The 17320-nt window shown below is 38.2% G+C and overlaps 2 protein-coding genes across 2 annotated transcripts; both read right to left on the bottom strand.

Moving 5' to 3' along the window:
* Positions 1 to 247: 247 nt before the first annotated feature.
* Positions 248 to 7587, bottom strand: LOC139629307 (solute carrier family 22 member 13-like). Its single transcript, XM_071491851.1, has 10 exons — positions 6287 to 7587; positions 6098 to 6201; positions 4962 to 5116; positions 4231 to 4399; positions 4022 to 4142; positions 3129 to 3223; positions 2596 to 2810; positions 2405 to 2513; positions 1979 to 2185; positions 248 to 1862 (listed from the first exon to the last, which is right to left on the bottom strand). The coding sequence occupies exons 1-10, from the start codon at positions 6659 to 6661 to the stop codon at positions 1805 to 1807; spliced, it is 1608 nt and encodes a 535-aa protein (XP_071347952.1). The 5' UTR covers positions 6662 to 7587; the 3' UTR covers positions 248 to 1804.
* A 2463-nt stretch (positions 7588 to 10050) lies between these two features.
* LOC139629644 (solute carrier family 22 member 13-like) lies at positions 10051 to 16276 on the bottom strand. The gene is made up of 10 exons (XM_071492388.1): positions 15753 to 16276; positions 15554 to 15657; positions 15281 to 15435; positions 14157 to 14325; positions 13959 to 14079; positions 13357 to 13451; positions 13048 to 13262; positions 11261 to 11369; positions 10558 to 10764; positions 10051 to 10250 (listed from the first exon to the last, which is right to left on the bottom strand). The coding sequence occupies exons 1-10, from the start codon at positions 16125 to 16127 to the stop codon at positions 10181 to 10183; spliced, it is 1620 nt and encodes a 539-aa protein (XP_071348489.1). The 5' UTR covers positions 16128 to 16276; the 3' UTR covers positions 10051 to 10180.
* Positions 16277 to 17320: the final 1044 nt, after the last annotated feature.

Genomic DNA, 17320 nt, shown 5'->3' with positions numbered 1-17320 from the left:
TTTTAACGACCTAAAAAATGCATAATGTTGCAAATCTTTGTCAGAGAAAATGCTATAAACATGAAACTTTACATACTCTTTTGGAAGGTCATTCACAGTCTCTCTTCCAAATTTGGCACAAATCAGATAATAGAGGATGCCAAAATTCACGAACATTTACATGTCGCAATTTTGGATTTGTACGAAAATTGGTATGCATGATGTAGAGTGATTTCTGAGTGCAGGCATAAAGTTTGTTGATGATTGATCAAAGTTGGTTGGACTTATTCCAACAAATTTAGTTCATTCTACAATTGGCCTTTACCAGTTACAATACACTTTCCATTACAGTGACAAGTGCAGCTCTGATGCTGCAGTGGCTCCTGACGCTTGCCTTTTGCGCGTCATGCTGTGGGATGACCTGCGTGGGGGGCTTGGACCCTGTTCATAACTGCTTGCAGTTCTAGTTTTACTTGTATTTCTGTCTTTTCTTCTATCGAAGTTAGCATGCTAACCAGCTAGCTGCGGCCCATACCAAGTCACTGTAGCCTCCAATCTGTCCTGAAGAGGCAGATTGCTCAGAGGGTGTTATAACTTCTTGTATTATGAAGACAGTGATGGCTGAAGCTCTTGTCATGCAGCGATCACTACCACTCGCAAAAAGCCATGTTCAGTGGCAGTGTAGTGTAATATTATAAGCTAAGTTCTCTGTCTATTTGCTAAATGTACTGTGTCTACAATAATGATTACTATGATTACTATACTCATCACAAACATGATTGAAGTGTGAATAATAATGTCACAATATATGTAAACTGTGTGTATCACTGATTATGTGCACGTGTGTTGAACTCAAGCAAATATATTATTTTTTAAAAATGCAGTATGAAAAAGTTAGAACATAATGGTGTATTCCTGGATGAAAACACGTTTTTAAAAAATGTAATAGAGGAGAATTAGAATATAATAGTGTCCACTGGAGGAGGCTTTGACTAAAATAAATAGTCATGTCTGGGCATGGCGAGGCATGTCAATGTGCTCTGGGTCACGGTGTCCTCAGGTGACTGTGACCTGAGCATGAAAAATTGTGTGAAAAACGCACAGGTGGATGCACCAGTTTCAGTAGAATACAAGAGGATTCAAACTATTTTCAGCACCAGTTCCGAGAGATACGGTGTTGTGCCCCCAGCCCAGGTGTTCTAGTGAATAACAATGTAATGTTGTAATCTGATGTGGGCGGGGGAATGACTAGGCACTTTTTGGAATATGAAAGAAGATGTCACGTATCAGATTTTTAGATCAATTTCTGTTGTTCTCTGGCTTTGTTGTCGACAATAAATCTCTGATGCACTGATCTCTGCCTCCCAGTGATTTTTGAAAACTTTGAAGATTTTTGAACAACTGATAAGACTCAAGACTCAGAATTTGGTCCATGAGTGGGGCGTCCATCCCACATCAGCAGACAAAACTTACAAATAGCCCCTTTAGAAGAAAGTTTGATTTTTTTGTACATACATATAGGGTACATGTATTTAATGCTTTTTAATTGCCAACATTTGATTTGATCATGTTTACATACAGAGTATGACCTACTGAGAATAAACCATACTGTCTAAAAACCCCATGGCTCATTAGTTCATATTGACAACTTCATGACAACTCACGACAAATGGAACAGCATTGGAAAACAAAAGCAAAGGATAAGAAATATATCAGTGTACTCAAAGTTATGCTGTTCAGTTCTACAGCTGCTTTCTGTGTGTAGATGATGTTAACTGATGACATGTTTGTTCTGAAGCAAATGCATTCTGCATTTTGAACACACCTACAGTTTGGCTGAAGTTGTATTTGGACAGCTTGCTGTGTTTGTGGAGGTCCAATTTCTGAAAAGACAAAGGACAGATGGGAGATATCAGGGGGTAAATGGTGAAATGTAAGAAAAATCCACTTGTCTAATGACGTATTGTATATAATGATGAACATAATTTGCCGTAGTTACCTGTTGTTCTCAGCCTCATGGGCCGTTTCAGGAAGCTCTCTTCTCCTGGTCTCAGGAAGCAGGAAGCCAAGAGCTCCACTGACCAGTGTAAAGCTGCTGTACACTGTGATGGGTATGACCCAGTGGTACATGGCCAGGATATTTAGCAGTGGAGCCAGTAATCCACCTGTTCTTCCTGATATGGCTCCCAAAGCTGTGGCTGTTTGTCTGAAAGGGGATGAAGATCAAATGGGTCAAAAAGCACATTTGCTAACTCAGAGTTGGTTTAAATACACATTGGAAAAATACACTAAGTATAGGCCTACTTATACATTTATTTCTGCGATTATATTCAGTGGAGTAGGTCAATAACATCATTGACTTTTATTTATCACCCTGGTTGGGAAAATTTGCACAAGTGGCTAAATATAAAGTGTGAACACCTACCTAACAGATGTTGGAAACAATTCCTGCATAAATACACTGCATACAGAACCAGCCCAGATCAAGAAAAAACGTGCTGTGACAGCTAAAGCTGTAACAGCAATGGCATATCCTGAACAAAAAAAGATAAAACTTGAGTCAAACAGGACAAAAACATTAACCTATCATTTGGCTTATCAAACTAAAGGGTATACCTTGGGGAACAGCTAAGATGAGTATGCAAGAGAGTCCTCCAGTCAGAAGTGTTGCTATGAATAATACTCTTCTCCCAAAAACCTCCAACAGCCACATGGAAAATAGATTAGCTGGTATTTCAATGGCACCAAACAGGAGCTGTGTCACAAAGATGCTCAAGCCAAAGTTTCCCATGTTCAAGTACAAACAATAGAAGGCAAGGTTCAGTGAAAACCTTCAAAACAGGAGGAAAACATGAGTCAAATAGAGAATGTCCTGCATTATATTATATAACATCTATAACACAATGTTTACTGGAGTTGCTTCATTGTCATAGATTTAGTGATCGGTCATTTCATCTGCAGCATCAATTTACCACCAGGCTAACCAGCTTGGCCATTTCAACATGAGCATATCATGGTTATGAAGGTTTTGGTTTAGTGCAATGAAGATATATGTTGCCATAAAATGACTATAAATCATGTGTTATAATAGTATAATATAATACACATACCCATTAACTTAGCAGAAATTTTTGGAAATTGTAGCTTACCACGCAAATGCTACAGTGAAGAGGTATCTGGTCAGAAGAGATGATCTGAATATAATTTTTATGCCTCCTTTGTTCACAGTGTCTTTCACTGTAATCTGTGGCAGAAATAATTTGTTAACCACAAACATCCTGTACAATTTCTGATATTAAATCATTTATATTTCACTAAAAACTTAACCTCAAAGCAAGGATAATAGGTATTTTCATTGTAAGTTATTTGTTATACCAACAACATATTACTACTGAAGACTAGATAGGTCATCAGTATATTAATAAAACAGACAAATATACTAATAAATGGACAATGAAGTGACTAAATACTTAATTAAATTTAATAAGAAGTTAGTTATTTATATGAAATGAAAGCTATTAAATAAATATCCAAATAAATCAAGATCTGAAAAAAAATAAATCACCATATTTATCACTGTCTTTTTTTGTGCTATTCTCTATCTCAGTAACACCTTGAGGAAATTTCTTCAAATTTGGCACAAACATTCACTGAAATTCAAGGACAAACTGATTAGATTTTGGTGGGCAAAGGTCAGTGTGACCACACAAAACACTTTTTAGCCATAAGACTTCACACAGCAATTACAATAAAATGTATCTATTTAATATTTTATATGATTCTGAATAATCAAGGACGAAACCTGAAATTAGTCTGAGTGGCGGAGGCATACAACCTTGAGGTGGTAATTGTAGTTTCTGAACGTGAAATTAAATATAAATATGAAATAAATAAAAGAAAGCCTTTGGAGGAAAATTTAAAGGAAAATAGCGAGACATATAAAGAAAAGCCAGCCTGACAGAGACTTTAAATAAGAGCACAGGGTGAATGGTAGATTTCACCAGGGATTTGTTTTCAGTTATTATACTACAAGTTTCAGAACCTTGTCCAGCAAAGAGTCTGGGACAGTGCGCTTGTTGATGGCCGCTGCTTTGACAATCAGCTGTTTAGCCTCTTCTGTCCTTCCTCTGTTTAACAACCATCTTGCTGACTCTGGAATAAACCTGATAGGAACAAGGAACATGACAGTTCAAATAGGCTACAGTGTGCAAATAAAACAATAACAGTTAATTACAAAGAGTTAATGGACACCATATGTAGATAACAGCCACTCCAAGTGGTGCTGCTGTGATTAGCTGAGCCAGTCTCCAGTATCGGACGGCGTAGATCACACCAGCGAGTACACACTGCCCGATCGCACCAAATAGCTGAGTCACACATACTCCCCATGATCTTTTGGACATCCCGATCCACTCAGTGCCTGCAATTAGAAATGATATAAGTGATATCCAGTCCAGAGTGAGTGAGTGAGTGAGTGATAAAGTTACACCATTGGTCGGTTGAGTGCTGGACTTTTCCCATTGGCTGTTGCTCTTTGAAAATTAATTGGTGCGAACATTTCCTGATATGTAATCGGGGCAGTTAACATTGGATCCAAAACAGTTTTCATTTTCAGACCTCTTTAGGTCTGAATGGTCTGAAAGCAAGTAACAACAAAAAGCACCTAGTGACAAATCTAGTGACTTTTAGATAAATATTTGCTACTTTCCATAGAAGACAGTTGCCAGTGTTGCTGTGTGAGAGACAACCTTACTCTGTTATCTATTTAACACACGTAACGCTATCTCCGGTTCACCAAATCCAATAAAGAGCAGGTCTGAGACATTCTAAACTCTGACAGCATCTAGGACATTCATTCATATAACATATCACAGACCAAATGATCAAAAGATTATTGAGAAAACAATTGGCAGATGAATGCATTAATAAAACATCATTAGTTGCATCTTTATCCCAAATCTGTATAAGCTCAGTATACATACACAGTATTATACAGTTGACTCGATATCCTCCAGCTCCAAATCCAACCAAGAACTGCAGCACTAGATATAAGTAAATATTGGGGCACAGTGCTGTTGACGCAGTAAATATGAACATTATAACCAGTGGAATTTGAGTTGCTCGTTTGCGACCAAAACTGCAAGAGAAAGAGATGACACAAAATGATACAGTACCAGCAGACAGTATAAATCAAGGTATGAGTGCTGATGAAGAGGAAGAGAGAAATAGCTATTACCATGATTTACATTCAATAAAAAGCCACTTTCATCTATGCTATGAGGAGGTAGCTAAATGATAAATGTATGTGCTGAACAGAGACAGCTGTGCACACTAGAGCTGGGTACTAGCTTTATGTGTATAATATCAAATCAATTCAGCACATTAGCCAGTATAACAATGCTGCATTTTTATGTTATGTGTGTGTGTTTATGTAGTGTAATATTCATTATATAGTGGGGACCAAACAGTCAGTGGCCAAAAGGTTTATTTTAGGAGTAACTTAGTTTTGGAATTAATGCTACAATACAGGATAAAATAGTTTGATATTTTGGGACATGTGCATCTTTAATGCTCACTGATGAAAATATTTTGGCTTTTCTTGTTTAATATTTATAATAATAATAATTATGGCAGTTTGTGGTTTTACAGAGGGGGTGACATTAAGCAGAATGGGGCTGTGACAGTGAGTACATTTTTGAAAGAGTCATAAAGCCCTAAAATCTTTTTATCATCAGAATCCAATCACCCCAGTAAGATTTAGAAAGTCTATAAGAGCCTTATGTTTACGTTATCTCAATGAACTAGAGACCATGGTACAATGTGATCACACAAGCAACAATGCAATTACAAGTTTGCAGTTGTCATTGTATTTATGTAAATATCAATCTGTGTCAAAATACTGTGTATGTGAGCACAGAGAGTAGGAGGGAAGCAAACAGAGAAACACTGAAACCAGCCGACACTAGGCAAAAACACAAATATGCAAATAGTCTAGAGTGGGGTCCAACTATATACTTGATTTTGACCTAGTCTTGTTTTCTAAATTGCAACTTTGAAAAATATGTAAAAAAAATATAAATATTAGTATTTATATAGTGGAGATGTGAAATACACTTACGATTCAGCAAAAGGACCAAATGTTAGAGAACCAATCAGAATGCCAGCCATGAACACAGTCTGTGTCACCTCCACCAAGTTAGCCTTGTCACAAACTAGATCAAACTGTTAAAATAAAAGATAAAAATGTTTCATGAAATGTTTCATGATGGTGAATAGGAAGTGTACAATTGTCCATGAAATCACTTACATCAGTGACTATAGTGGCCTCATACAAAGTGTTGTAGTACACCCATCCATTCTGGCACCCTGTGGTCTCATTGAGTCCGTACTCCGTGATGGCACCGATGTCCCAGTCCACAGGGACAAACATGCGACACCTGCTGAAGGTCCCATCCTCCTCCCGGGGCAGAGTCAGGTTCAGCTGCTCCTCTGTGGTCAGGTTAGGATCAGCTCTGAGGATCCAGTCCGTGTTACAGTGTCGCTCTGGATCGGACTGGATAAAAAGAAAGCTTGCAAAGATAAAAGACTGAATTAAATTTGGAGAGCAAAGTGCAATCAGAGTGAGCTGCTGAAATAATCCAAATTCTCCAATGTTCCTAAGGATCTCTCCAAAATCAGCCATGTTGATGTTTTACTTTGTGTGAGTTTAAAAAGATTGGATCACACAGGTTTGAACAATGCCTATTAATGTTTAACCTAACTATAATATATTCAAGCACACAGATACACAATTTCATTTAACTGGTGCTCATCTGAAGTGCACTAAACCTGTTTTATTGCCTGAAGAATCTGCTGCTGTGTTTTTTTCAGTTTCTTGAAATTTTAACTCTTTAGCTCCTCCTTAAAAACTAATTCATCTAGTTTTTCTGTGTACATTCATACACATACAGAGCATAAATCCAACTTATGTTGCTTACGAGTACAATTTGCCACGTTAAGGCTGCAGCATATCCATCTCAGTAATAGGCATCAACCCCTGAGCACTTTTTAGTGTTTTAGTGTTTAGTGATATTTTATGAGGTACATGCTGTACAATCCAGTTGAAATCAATACAACACCATGTAACAAATCCTACTTTTATAATCCTTACAATCTTTATTTGTTGTGCTGAGAAGTGTTCATCTCACATGCTTATTGTAAGCAACACAGACGTTTGGCAGTTTGAGGCTGTCCCCGTGTTTATCAAGGACACGGCCTGAGTTGCACCACTGATCACAGGCAAAAGAATATAACAAAATAACTTCTGGCTTAGCTTTTGGCTTTGGGTACAAACACGTTTTCTGAGATATTGACATGCTACAGAGCCTGTCACCATTTCCTACTGCCTGGTTGTTAATAAAGCGTGTTGTCGAACTAATCATTGCATCATTGCAAGTCAGTAGTGCGACCTAGAACAGCTCCCAAATCATCCATATATACCTTCATATATTTCAGACATGATCATTTACTGATGATAAATCTATGAATTTTGAATTTTGTGAAAAACATCCAGATATACAAAGACACCTTTTGTGGAAATCATATGCACATAAGTGGTAAAACTATGTGATAACATACATTGTGCTACCCATGTGTTTTGGGGTCACAGCCTGTTGAATTTGTTCTAACATCAATTTTATGATGAGATCATTCAACCTCATCTAAATAGTTATTGTATTAATTGTTAGAATATCCTGACAGGGTGCATTATGTCACCACTCAAATCCATGACATGACATCATTTTCATCCTAGTATCTTCCAGCTTTCATGAGCTCCGAGTCTGCTGAGCTGTCTCTGCAGAGAGTAAGTTCTCACATGGATCTAACTTTTTTTGCCATATTCCACTTCATATCAACATTACATTATGTAGATTCTGAGGTAACAATTTTCTTTTCAGTGTGCTATCCCATATGGAATCACCATCTCAGCAAGGCTGTGTTTACTCTGTTTTTAACTTGAAATGTGCAAACCTTAGGATTAAAATGGGCTAGGTTGCACAGCATATACATTGGAAGAACTACATTTAATATTGCACTTGGTAACATTCAAATTAATAAAATTTAGAGCTTAGAGGAAAATTTAAAATCAACACCTCTACAGATGTGTTTACCATAAGAGGCAGGATCTGGAGTTGCTGCATGCGCTTTAATATCTATGCATTTAACTGTATAGTAGCACCAGTAGGTGGTGGTATGTCTGTAGTTTTTATATTTTAACAAAATGTTTACAGCAGTCCTGGAGACACCTACTGTAGCAGGAACTACCTCAGAGGCAGTTCTAAGCACTTTAGCAGGTGTTTATTTATCTGTTTTGTCAGCAAATTAACATCACAACCGTACATGATGCAGTCATTAAACTCTACAGGTGTGTAGAACTATAAACCACCTTAGACCTCCTATAAAGGCACTATACAGTGCGCTGCTGCTGCACCCAAACTCCCTGAGCGCAGCCCCTGATGGTGTGTCTCCCCAAAAGAGATGTTGCCACCTCTCTTGGTTGTATTCTGTATTTACTTGTTGCTCAGACTGTTTGATGTCACACATTTACATGTTGCTCATTACTGAAATGACTTCAGACAGGCAGCCTAATCCACCAGTGTAATGCAGCTTTGAGCGGGGGCTGTTTTCCTTCTTGGTTGTGTTTGCATGTGAATTTTGACAGTTAGCTTCTGTACGTTGTTCTTCTCATGATATCAGTGTGATCAACTGCATGAGTGTCACTGAACGCCCCACCAAGGAGAGTTTTGAAAATGGTGCTATTAAGTATTTTAAGGTTTGATTACTTCAAAATCACAAAAAATAAATGTTTACCTCCTTCCAGACAGTGTCCATTGTTTCATGTTTCAGATTGCTGCCACTGAGACTTCTGCCACGACTGCAATACAGTGGAGGTGAATGGTATTTGATTTGTAGTTTGTGTTTCAGGACTTGAAAAAAGATTACATTTGAGAAACGCAGCAACAGTATATTTTTCCACTGGCACATTTTGTATTTTGTAAGTCATTAAAAAAAACACACAGACTTGACTATGAACCATTTTTATTGTGTTTTTATTATGATTTGTTAATATATTTCAGCAGAAAGTAAATATCAGCTAATAGTTAACAGCGCACTGCATTAGTTCAAATTAAAAAAAAGTAAGAAGGAGATAAAACCATGAACTAAAATATTTAAGCTGAAACAACAAAAGCCGTCAGATTGCAATTTGGTGTATGACGCAAATAATGAGAAGGTTCTCACACTGGTCCCACTGTTACTGCTCTAGTCACAGTTGTTACTAATAATCAAACAGCAGCTACCTTCGGTTCAGGTGTCCCAGTAAGCCATGACAATGTGACAATGCCAGCATGCACAGCACCAGGAGCCTAAAACTGAAGCAGCTAAATGGAATTCGGCCATCATTAGTTTTATTAATCCAATAAAAAGAATCAGGCCTATTGAATACTTTCGAGTTTTGGATTGTTGGTTCAGGCTGTTCATGTTGGGAGAGGGTACTGTTTGCTGCATGTTTGTGACAGGAGACAACAGTGACGGCACGTGCATACCCTCCACAGAATGATGTCTGGTATTCTTAACACTTTGTGGAGTGGCTGAAAACAAAACTTTTGTCCAGTGGGTGGCACAAGAGATAAAGATATGGTGTCACTACAATTAAATGGGTTAATTACCTTGTTGGCATGAATGAGCTCAGTATCTTCCAGGGCTGTCAGCTCATTAGATTTGGAGATATCTTGTGTGTAAAGGTGACATGGCTGGAGTGTAGCACAGGAAGAAGACTAATGGAGTGTCCAAAATGAAAAGCATGAAAGTATTAAGTCAGGTTCATGTCAAACTTCTCATTAGAATTCAATATATCTTGTGTGACTTCATATCTCATGTGCCCTGGGAACACCTCAGGGTCCTGGAAAGCATTGCTGGGGAGGGGGATGTCTGGACTACCTTGCTTAACCTGCTGCTACCACGGAATGACCTCAGGTAGGCAACAGAAAACAGATGGATGAATGGATGGATGGATGCTTTTGTGCACAAATGGAAATTATTATCTGAATTTATTATCTGAGGTCAATGAATAGCAAATTACATGCAAATGTAGTGGCATTAGGTACTTGATTATGGACCAAGAGGAAAGTATCAGTAACAGAAAGTAACAGAAGTATTCAGACTACAGTTTGGTTGATTTGCTTTGTGGAGGCATACTTGATGCATTTTGGTTCTTCATGGCCCCTTTATTTCTGTGGAAGAGAGGAAAACAGAGAAGGGTATTTTAGTTTAATCAGAAAGTGTCACACTGTCGGCCATACTTTGAAGATTGTTGTCAACAAAATAGAGACAAAATTAATGCTGTTTGATCCCAAGGGGAAGAAGTTGTTTGGTTTGTGTTTTCATACTATATTCAGTTCTTTGGAGTTTTTGAAATCGTCAACATTTCAAAAATAAAAACTGAAAATAAAGCTGAACTGTCAGCTGATTCAACTGTCATTTTGAGATGTTAATGGAGATACTGAACTAAAATTTGCTACTGCCATGCATCTTGCTCACCTGTTGCCTTCTGCCTCATCGGTTGAGTCAGGAAGCTCTCTTCTCCTGGTCTCGGGAAGCAGGAAGCCAAGAGCTCCACTGACCAGTGTAAGGCTGCTGAAAACTACGGTGGGTATGGACCAGTGGTACGTGGCCAACATGTTGAGCAATGGAGACAGCAAGCCACCAACTCTGCTTGCAATGGATCCCAAACCAGAGGCTGTTTGTCTGAAACAGGAGCGTACAAATCTCAGACACGGCTTGTTACCCTAAGGTATTCCCTGGTGGTCTTAGAAATCATGCAGCAGTTGTTTGGACTACTCATTCTAGCTTAATTAGATAGTTAGATAGTTTAAATTGTTTCCTGTGTATGTTAGACCAATCTGATGGCAACAGCTGATGAGCACTTACATGTTACTGGACACTGGAGTTAGTGTCAGATAGTGTCAGCTCAGAGGAGAAGAATGTTGTTACATTTAATGTTCTGGGTCAGCCCAGAACCTGACTGACCCACATATGATAACATTTATTTTCTCCCTAGGCTAAAATAGGTCTAAAATAGTAAGAAGCAACTACTCTATCACTATGTTTTGACTAGTAATTGTAGTGACTGACCTGTAATTATAACAGATAACACTGCTGAGTGTCAGGCACATACCTAAACCAACAGTATGACCAACACCTCGCTGTTGTCTATATACATAACAAGATGGATTAATCTTACCGAAAAGATGTCGGAAACAGCTCCTGAACATACACGTTGCATATGGATCCTGCCCAGTTTATGAAAAAACGTCCACAAGTTGCTAACGTGGTAACAGCAACAGCATTACCTTAAACATAAAAACTGAGTGTAAAACAGAATTTAAACCAGAACAAAAATCTGAGCTAAATGCTAATGACAGCATGCAAACAAGCACACAATGACAATGTTAACATGGTGATGTTTAGTAATGCTTCTCGTGATCGTCTTTGTAGTTTAGCATGTTAGCATGCCATTTGCTGATTAGCACTACAAACAAAGCATAGGTGCAGCTGATGGAAATGTGATTACTCTTGCAGGTATTTGGTCATAAACCAAAGTATTTATTTACATGAAATAGCTTACATGAAAGGTCATTTATTTACATGAAAGGTCACAAAAGTTGCCAATAAAAAGTTATCCAATAAAGATTCTGATTCTGATGCTAAAGGTGTCAGTATGCTTTACGTGCCTGTGGGATTATCAAACAGTCTTTCCAACATTTTATTTGACTTCCGAAAGAAAAGGTTGTATATATACCTGCTTTAAAAAAAAAAAAAAAAATATATATATATATATATATATATATATATATATATATATATATATATATATTTTTTTTTTTTTTTTAAAGCAGGTTTGAACTTCCCTCTAAAGATCTTTTTTCTGTCTTGACACAACTTCTGCCGTCACTGTGTACAAATTAATGCAGCACCACAAATACCACTGGGGAGAAACTACTCAAAAGTGTGCGCTCCATTTGATCAATTGTTGCAGCTCACCCTATGACAACAGACTTTTAACCTGTATTTGACTGTGGTAGTTTGGAACAGGTAAATGTTTTTGCACCTAACGGGACTTTCAGAACACACTGCACTTGCCGCGCAGGTCAGTACACTGTTCAGAGGAGTTGCTTAGGACAGAGCAAACAAATGTGGAGATTTCCAAACTTCTCGTGGGACGCGTCACTAACATCACTGTGAAGGGGGAACCTCCCGCTGTGTTCATAGTCTATCATTACCAGCAACAAAGATGTATCTCTACCATGCTAAGAAGCCAGCCCTGCTAATAAGAAGATGGGGAGCAGCAAGGAAGAAGCTGTGGATGCCCTCAGATCCAGAGAGCACCCTGGGGAATTTAGGCTTGTGAAGGAGCTCTGCGTCCACAGGTTTCAGGTGTACTTTCTATGCCTGGCTGGACGCCTAGTTTCTAGTGGCCCTGTGGGTGTTCATCACAGCGTGCAGAGATGTGGTTGCGTAAGTCATGGATAGATGACACTTTGTTCAAGCTAGTTTTTTTCGAGCCTTTAAACTGAAGTTAGTACAATTTTTCCCGCAAACACGTACATCTATATGGAAATCCATACTGTAGTGGCTGAGACATTTCAGGGTGCTATGTCTAAATCAGTGCTGATGGCACTATAGGCCACAGTAAATGTCAGGGGATGACAAAAGTCAGTAGGATACATTGTCTGGGAATCATAAATGTCTGTGCCAAATTTTCGTGCCACTCCTTGTAGATGTTGAGATATTTCAAATAGTTAAATAGTTAACTGAAAACTCTGACATGATGACAGCACTAGGCAGGTAGTCAGGGGATTACCAAAGTTATTGGCATTCATCCTCTGGGGATCTGTCTGTACTATATTTCTGTATTGTATTTCATGACCAACTGACGTTATCATTCCTAGACCCCTGTCACAGGTGTGTCTAAAAACAGACAAAAACCATAAAAACATCATCTGAAAGGTTTTGTCTGAGATGCTTTACTTTGAGGAACAGCCAGGATCAGGATGCACATGAATCCTCCAATCAGAAGTGTTGACATCAGTGACACTTTTCTCCCCAGTGCCTCTAACAGCCAGATGCAAAGTATATGAGCTGGTAGTTCACTCAGACCGAACATGGCCTGTGTCAGGAAGATGTTCAAGCCAAAATTTCCCACATTGAATGAAAGGCAGTAGTAGGTAACATTCAATGAGAACCTGAGGAAAACAAGAATTAGTCTCACAGAGAGAAAGAACTGAATGTTAAATACAAATTGTAGAGTTGTTATTTATATTGTAAAATGTAACTTACCATGCAAATATTATGGTTAAGAAATACTTCCTAAGCACAGGTGATTGGAAAAGAATTATTATGCCTCCTTTTTTCTCATTTTCTTTCACAACAATCTGTAATGCAGGAGGTGGACACAACATCATGCTAACATTTGCTTATGTTAGCAAATCATGTCATCCAACAGCCTTGCAAAAAATATTGAGTTTTTGTTCACACTGTCAGAGAGGTGATGAACACTGTCATATTGTTAATTATTATATGTTATATTGTTATATTGTTAACGACATATGTAAGCCATTCTGTTGTTTTGCCCTAAATAACTTGCTGCAGTCCAGTACAGTCCAACAGACTGTAATCTTTCCACTCTGTTACAATCCAATACAATTTCTGCCTCAAAGGTTACAAGATGACTGTAACGCTGTCTGCTGTAGGTAGTAGCATTTCTAGCAGTGATATTGTATTGGTTTTCTCATTCTGCAGTACTGGTCTTATATTTCACTTGTATGAAATAGTTTTTTTTTAAACATAAATATACACTGCGTATTCACTGTTATTAGCAATATTCCATTCAAGACTTGATATAATGTCAAAAAAAAAAAATGTTTGTGAAGGGTCAGTACCTTTTCCAGCAGAGAGTCTGGAACAATGCGTTTGTTGATGGTTGCCACCTTGGTAATCAGCTGTTTAGCCTCTTCTATCCTTCCTCTGTCCAACAACCACCTGGCTGACTCTGGAATAAACCTGATAGGAACGAGGACAGTGACATTTATAAATAATGTGTAATGAACTATTGAAACACTAAGGCAGTTAATACACACCATATGTAAATAGCAATCACAGCAAGTGGAGCTGCTGTGATGAGTTGAGCCAGTCTCCAGTCTCTGATGAAGTAGATCATACCAGCGAGGAGACACTGTCCAACTGCACCAAATAGCTGAGTCACACACGCTCCCCATGATCGTTTGGCCATCCCGATCCACTCAGTGGCTGGAAGCAGGAAATCAACAGGTCAACCTTAATCCCATTATACTAACATTTAGCGTATTATGGAGCCCGAAAGTAACAAAATGTAGTAAAAAAGTTACTGAATACAGCATTAAAAAATTAATAGATAAAAGAAAGAAATTGCGTTAGCTATATTGCTTTATAACTTTCTAATAAGTTAAGGGAAAAAAAGACTTATTTCCATATGGTCCTTGATGAAGACAAGAAAAATTCACATAATGTTATGAAGATAGACAAGCGTGAACCCCCCCCCCCCCCCCCCCCCCCCCCCCCCCCCCCCCCCCCCCACCAAGTTCGGATAAGTGGTAAAGATAATGGATGGATGGATGGATGGATGGATAACACCTAGATAACACTAAGGCAGTCATACAGCAGTCCTACCATAAATCCTACCATCATGAAGGTTACAATGTTCAGTGTCTAGTCTTATTGATATAAATGTGGTGGGAAAAACATTAAAACACATTATTAATATAACATTATATAACATTAATAACAACACCACACTCTGCAGCCTACCAAAGTTACCATGAAGTTGAATGAACAGTTGAAAACAGTTTCAACAAAACTGAACACTAAGCTTTTTGAAGGTATAACTTAATACAAGGCTGCATGAGTTTTTATCTAGGTGTACCTAATAAACTGGCAACTGCATGTATTTTAGACTCTATTTTATTTATCAAATTAACAATATTATTTATTGATGTATTAAGTTGTATTTTTGACTTGTCTGATAACATTTTGTTAGTTTTGGGGCTCCATCAAGAATACCTCTGTTGAAGGTATGAAAGTTCATTATTAAATTATTTACTGCTGTGGTTATATTGGGATGAAGAAAACAGCTTGTGCATTTGCACTGTAAATTAAGAATTAAATAACTGGCAAAACTGGTCAAATTCTTTTGTTTTCAAATGTAATATGATAGAGTTTACTGTACCCAATATAACGCCATTAAGTCGATAACCTCCATAGCCGATTCCCACCATGAACTGGGACGCCAAATATAAGTAGAAGCTGGGACATAATCCAGTTGTTACAGTAAATATGAGCATCACAACAACTGGAATCTGAGCTGCTCGTTTACGACCAAATCTGGAAAAGATATAACAAAATATGTGATATAACTCTCTTCGTTTGGGATAGACTTTCACTTAACAAGATGGTACACAGCATCAAGATGTATATTTAGCAAAATTTCATGCACACTTACGATTCAGCAAAGGGTCCAAATAAGAGACAACCAACAAGAATGCCAGCCATCAGCACTGCTTGTGCCACTTCCAACAACTTAGTCTGGTCACAAACTAGATCAAACTGTAGCAAAATTAAACCAAATATTTAATATGGGAGAATATTATCAAGAAAATGTAATATTTGTATTATAAATTACAATGAAACAGATAACTTACATCAGTGACTATAGTGGCCTCATACAAAGTGTTGTAGTACACCCATCCATTCTGGCACCCTGTGGTCTCATTGAGTCCGTACTCCGTGATGGCACCGATGTCCCAGTCCACAGGGACAAACATGCGACACCTGCTGAAGGTCCCATCCTCCTCCCGGGGCAGAGTCAGGTTCAGCCGCTGCTCTGTGGTCAGGTTAGGATCAGCTCTGAGGATCCAGTCTGTGTTACAGTGTCGCTCTGGATCTGACTGGATAAAAAACAAACTGGCAAAGTGAAAAGGAAGAATAAGATTTGGGAAGCAAAGAGCAAAAAGTGTGACCTTCTGAAATAATCCAAACTCTCCAATATTCCGGAGGATCTCTCCAAAATCAGCCATGTTCAGGGAGCTGACTTTCAGTTTAAAGATGCTGCTGGATGATGACCTTTAAACGACTCCCATTAATGTTTAAACCCTGGACTGTATAGTTAAGGAAGGATGAGACAGCATTTAAAGTGCAATTGCATTTCGTAGAAAGAGCTAGTCTTGTTTCATGATTGTTTAACCAGCAGTGTCACTATTGTACCTTCCTCTGTGTAACACCTTCATAACCCCTTCGTGCTTTGGCTTGATGCCCAGAGAGCTAAATTTACCTCAGCATTCACTGACCAACAGATTTCACCAACTTTTGTTTCTGAAAAAGGTCATATTACACATATTGTGACCGTATTGCAAAATCCCAAGAATAAACAGGACACATTTAAGCGTGTTCTAACTTCAAATCATTTTCCAGAACAGCTACTAACAAAACTAAACAGTGTGCAAACAAACAGATGATTCTTTGCAGACACTGTGGTATAACATGGCTTATCTTCCACAGAAAGAACTGTTGATCTTTTACCAACTTTTACAATATGCTGACTTTCTGCACTTACATGACAGGTAACCCTGTTACATAATATGGAACCACTGTAACTGTAGTGACGCAAGTAACAGAGATTTACTGTATGCTGTAAACGATATTAAAATAGTTTTGTCAGGCTTAAGTCTGCAGAGGACTTCACAAGATGATTTTAAAGGACAATGCTACTTGTTTTCTGACATATTTTGGCTTTTTGAGTTGTGTCCCATAAATGCTGCCTTGGCCCGAATACACTGTATCTTGTCAGTCTGATGATGTAACACACAGAAATGTTTGGTCGATCTCACAGTGAGGTTGTTATTTATACCACACATTCTGTTGGAGTTTTGACCTTTTGAGTTGTTTTCCCTCTTCCATTTACCTTGGCAGTGAAAACAAGTCCTAAAATGTCAGATTGTCAAGTTAATTCAAAGATTGAACAAACTAATTTCAATTTCTAATTTTGGCCAGCAACATTTTGTCCTGTGTCATGTCAAGCCTACATTAGGCAGTAGTGTTCACCAGATTTTTACCACCAAGATAAAACATATGGACATGGACAGATGTCTGTTAACAGCCTGTTGGAGCACATGTAAATTTGTAACTTCTTCAGTAAGTGGAAAGTCAAGGCCAGACTGACAGTTAGCCAATCATAATGCAAGACCCGCTTGTTTTCAGACTGATAAGAAGT

Source organism: Trachinotus anak, unplaced genomic scaffold (assembly GCF_046630095.1).
Source record: "Trachinotus anak isolate AG129_WGS33_773 ecotype Australia unplaced genomic scaffold, CSIRO_AGI_Tana_v1 ptg000012l, whole genome shotgun sequence".
Taxonomy (NCBI): Eukaryota; Metazoa; Chordata; class Actinopteri; order Carangiformes; family Carangidae; genus Trachinotus; species Trachinotus anak.
The sequence above is the reverse complement of the archived record's forward strand: the minus strand, read 5'-3'. Positions and strand labels throughout refer to the sequence as shown.

Coding starts and splice junctions, on each gene's coding strand:
- LOC139629307 (XM_071491851.1), bottom strand. CDS start 6,661: ATGGCTGATTTTGGAGAGATCCTTAGGAACATTGGAGAATTTGGATTA. Junction 4,400..4,961: donor AGTCAACTGTATAATACTGT/GTATGTATACTG, acceptor TTCTAATTGCAG/GCACTGAGTGGATCGGGATG. Junction 4,143..4,230: donor GTGGCTGTTATCTACATATG/GTGTCCATTAAC, acceptor TGTTCCTATCAG/GTTTATTCCAGAGTCAGCAA.
- LOC139629644 (XM_071492388.1), bottom strand. CDS start 16,127: ATGGCTGATTTTGGAGAGATCCTCCGGAATATTGGAGAGTTTGGATTA. Junction 15,658..15,752: donor AGGCCACTATAGTCACTGAT/GTAAGTTATCTG, acceptor ATTTTGCTACAG/TTTGATCTAGTTTGTGACCA. Junction 11,370..13,047: donor GATCCTGGCTGTTCCTCAAA/GTAAAGCATCTC, acceptor TTTATGTTTAAG/GTAATGCTGTTGCTGTTACC.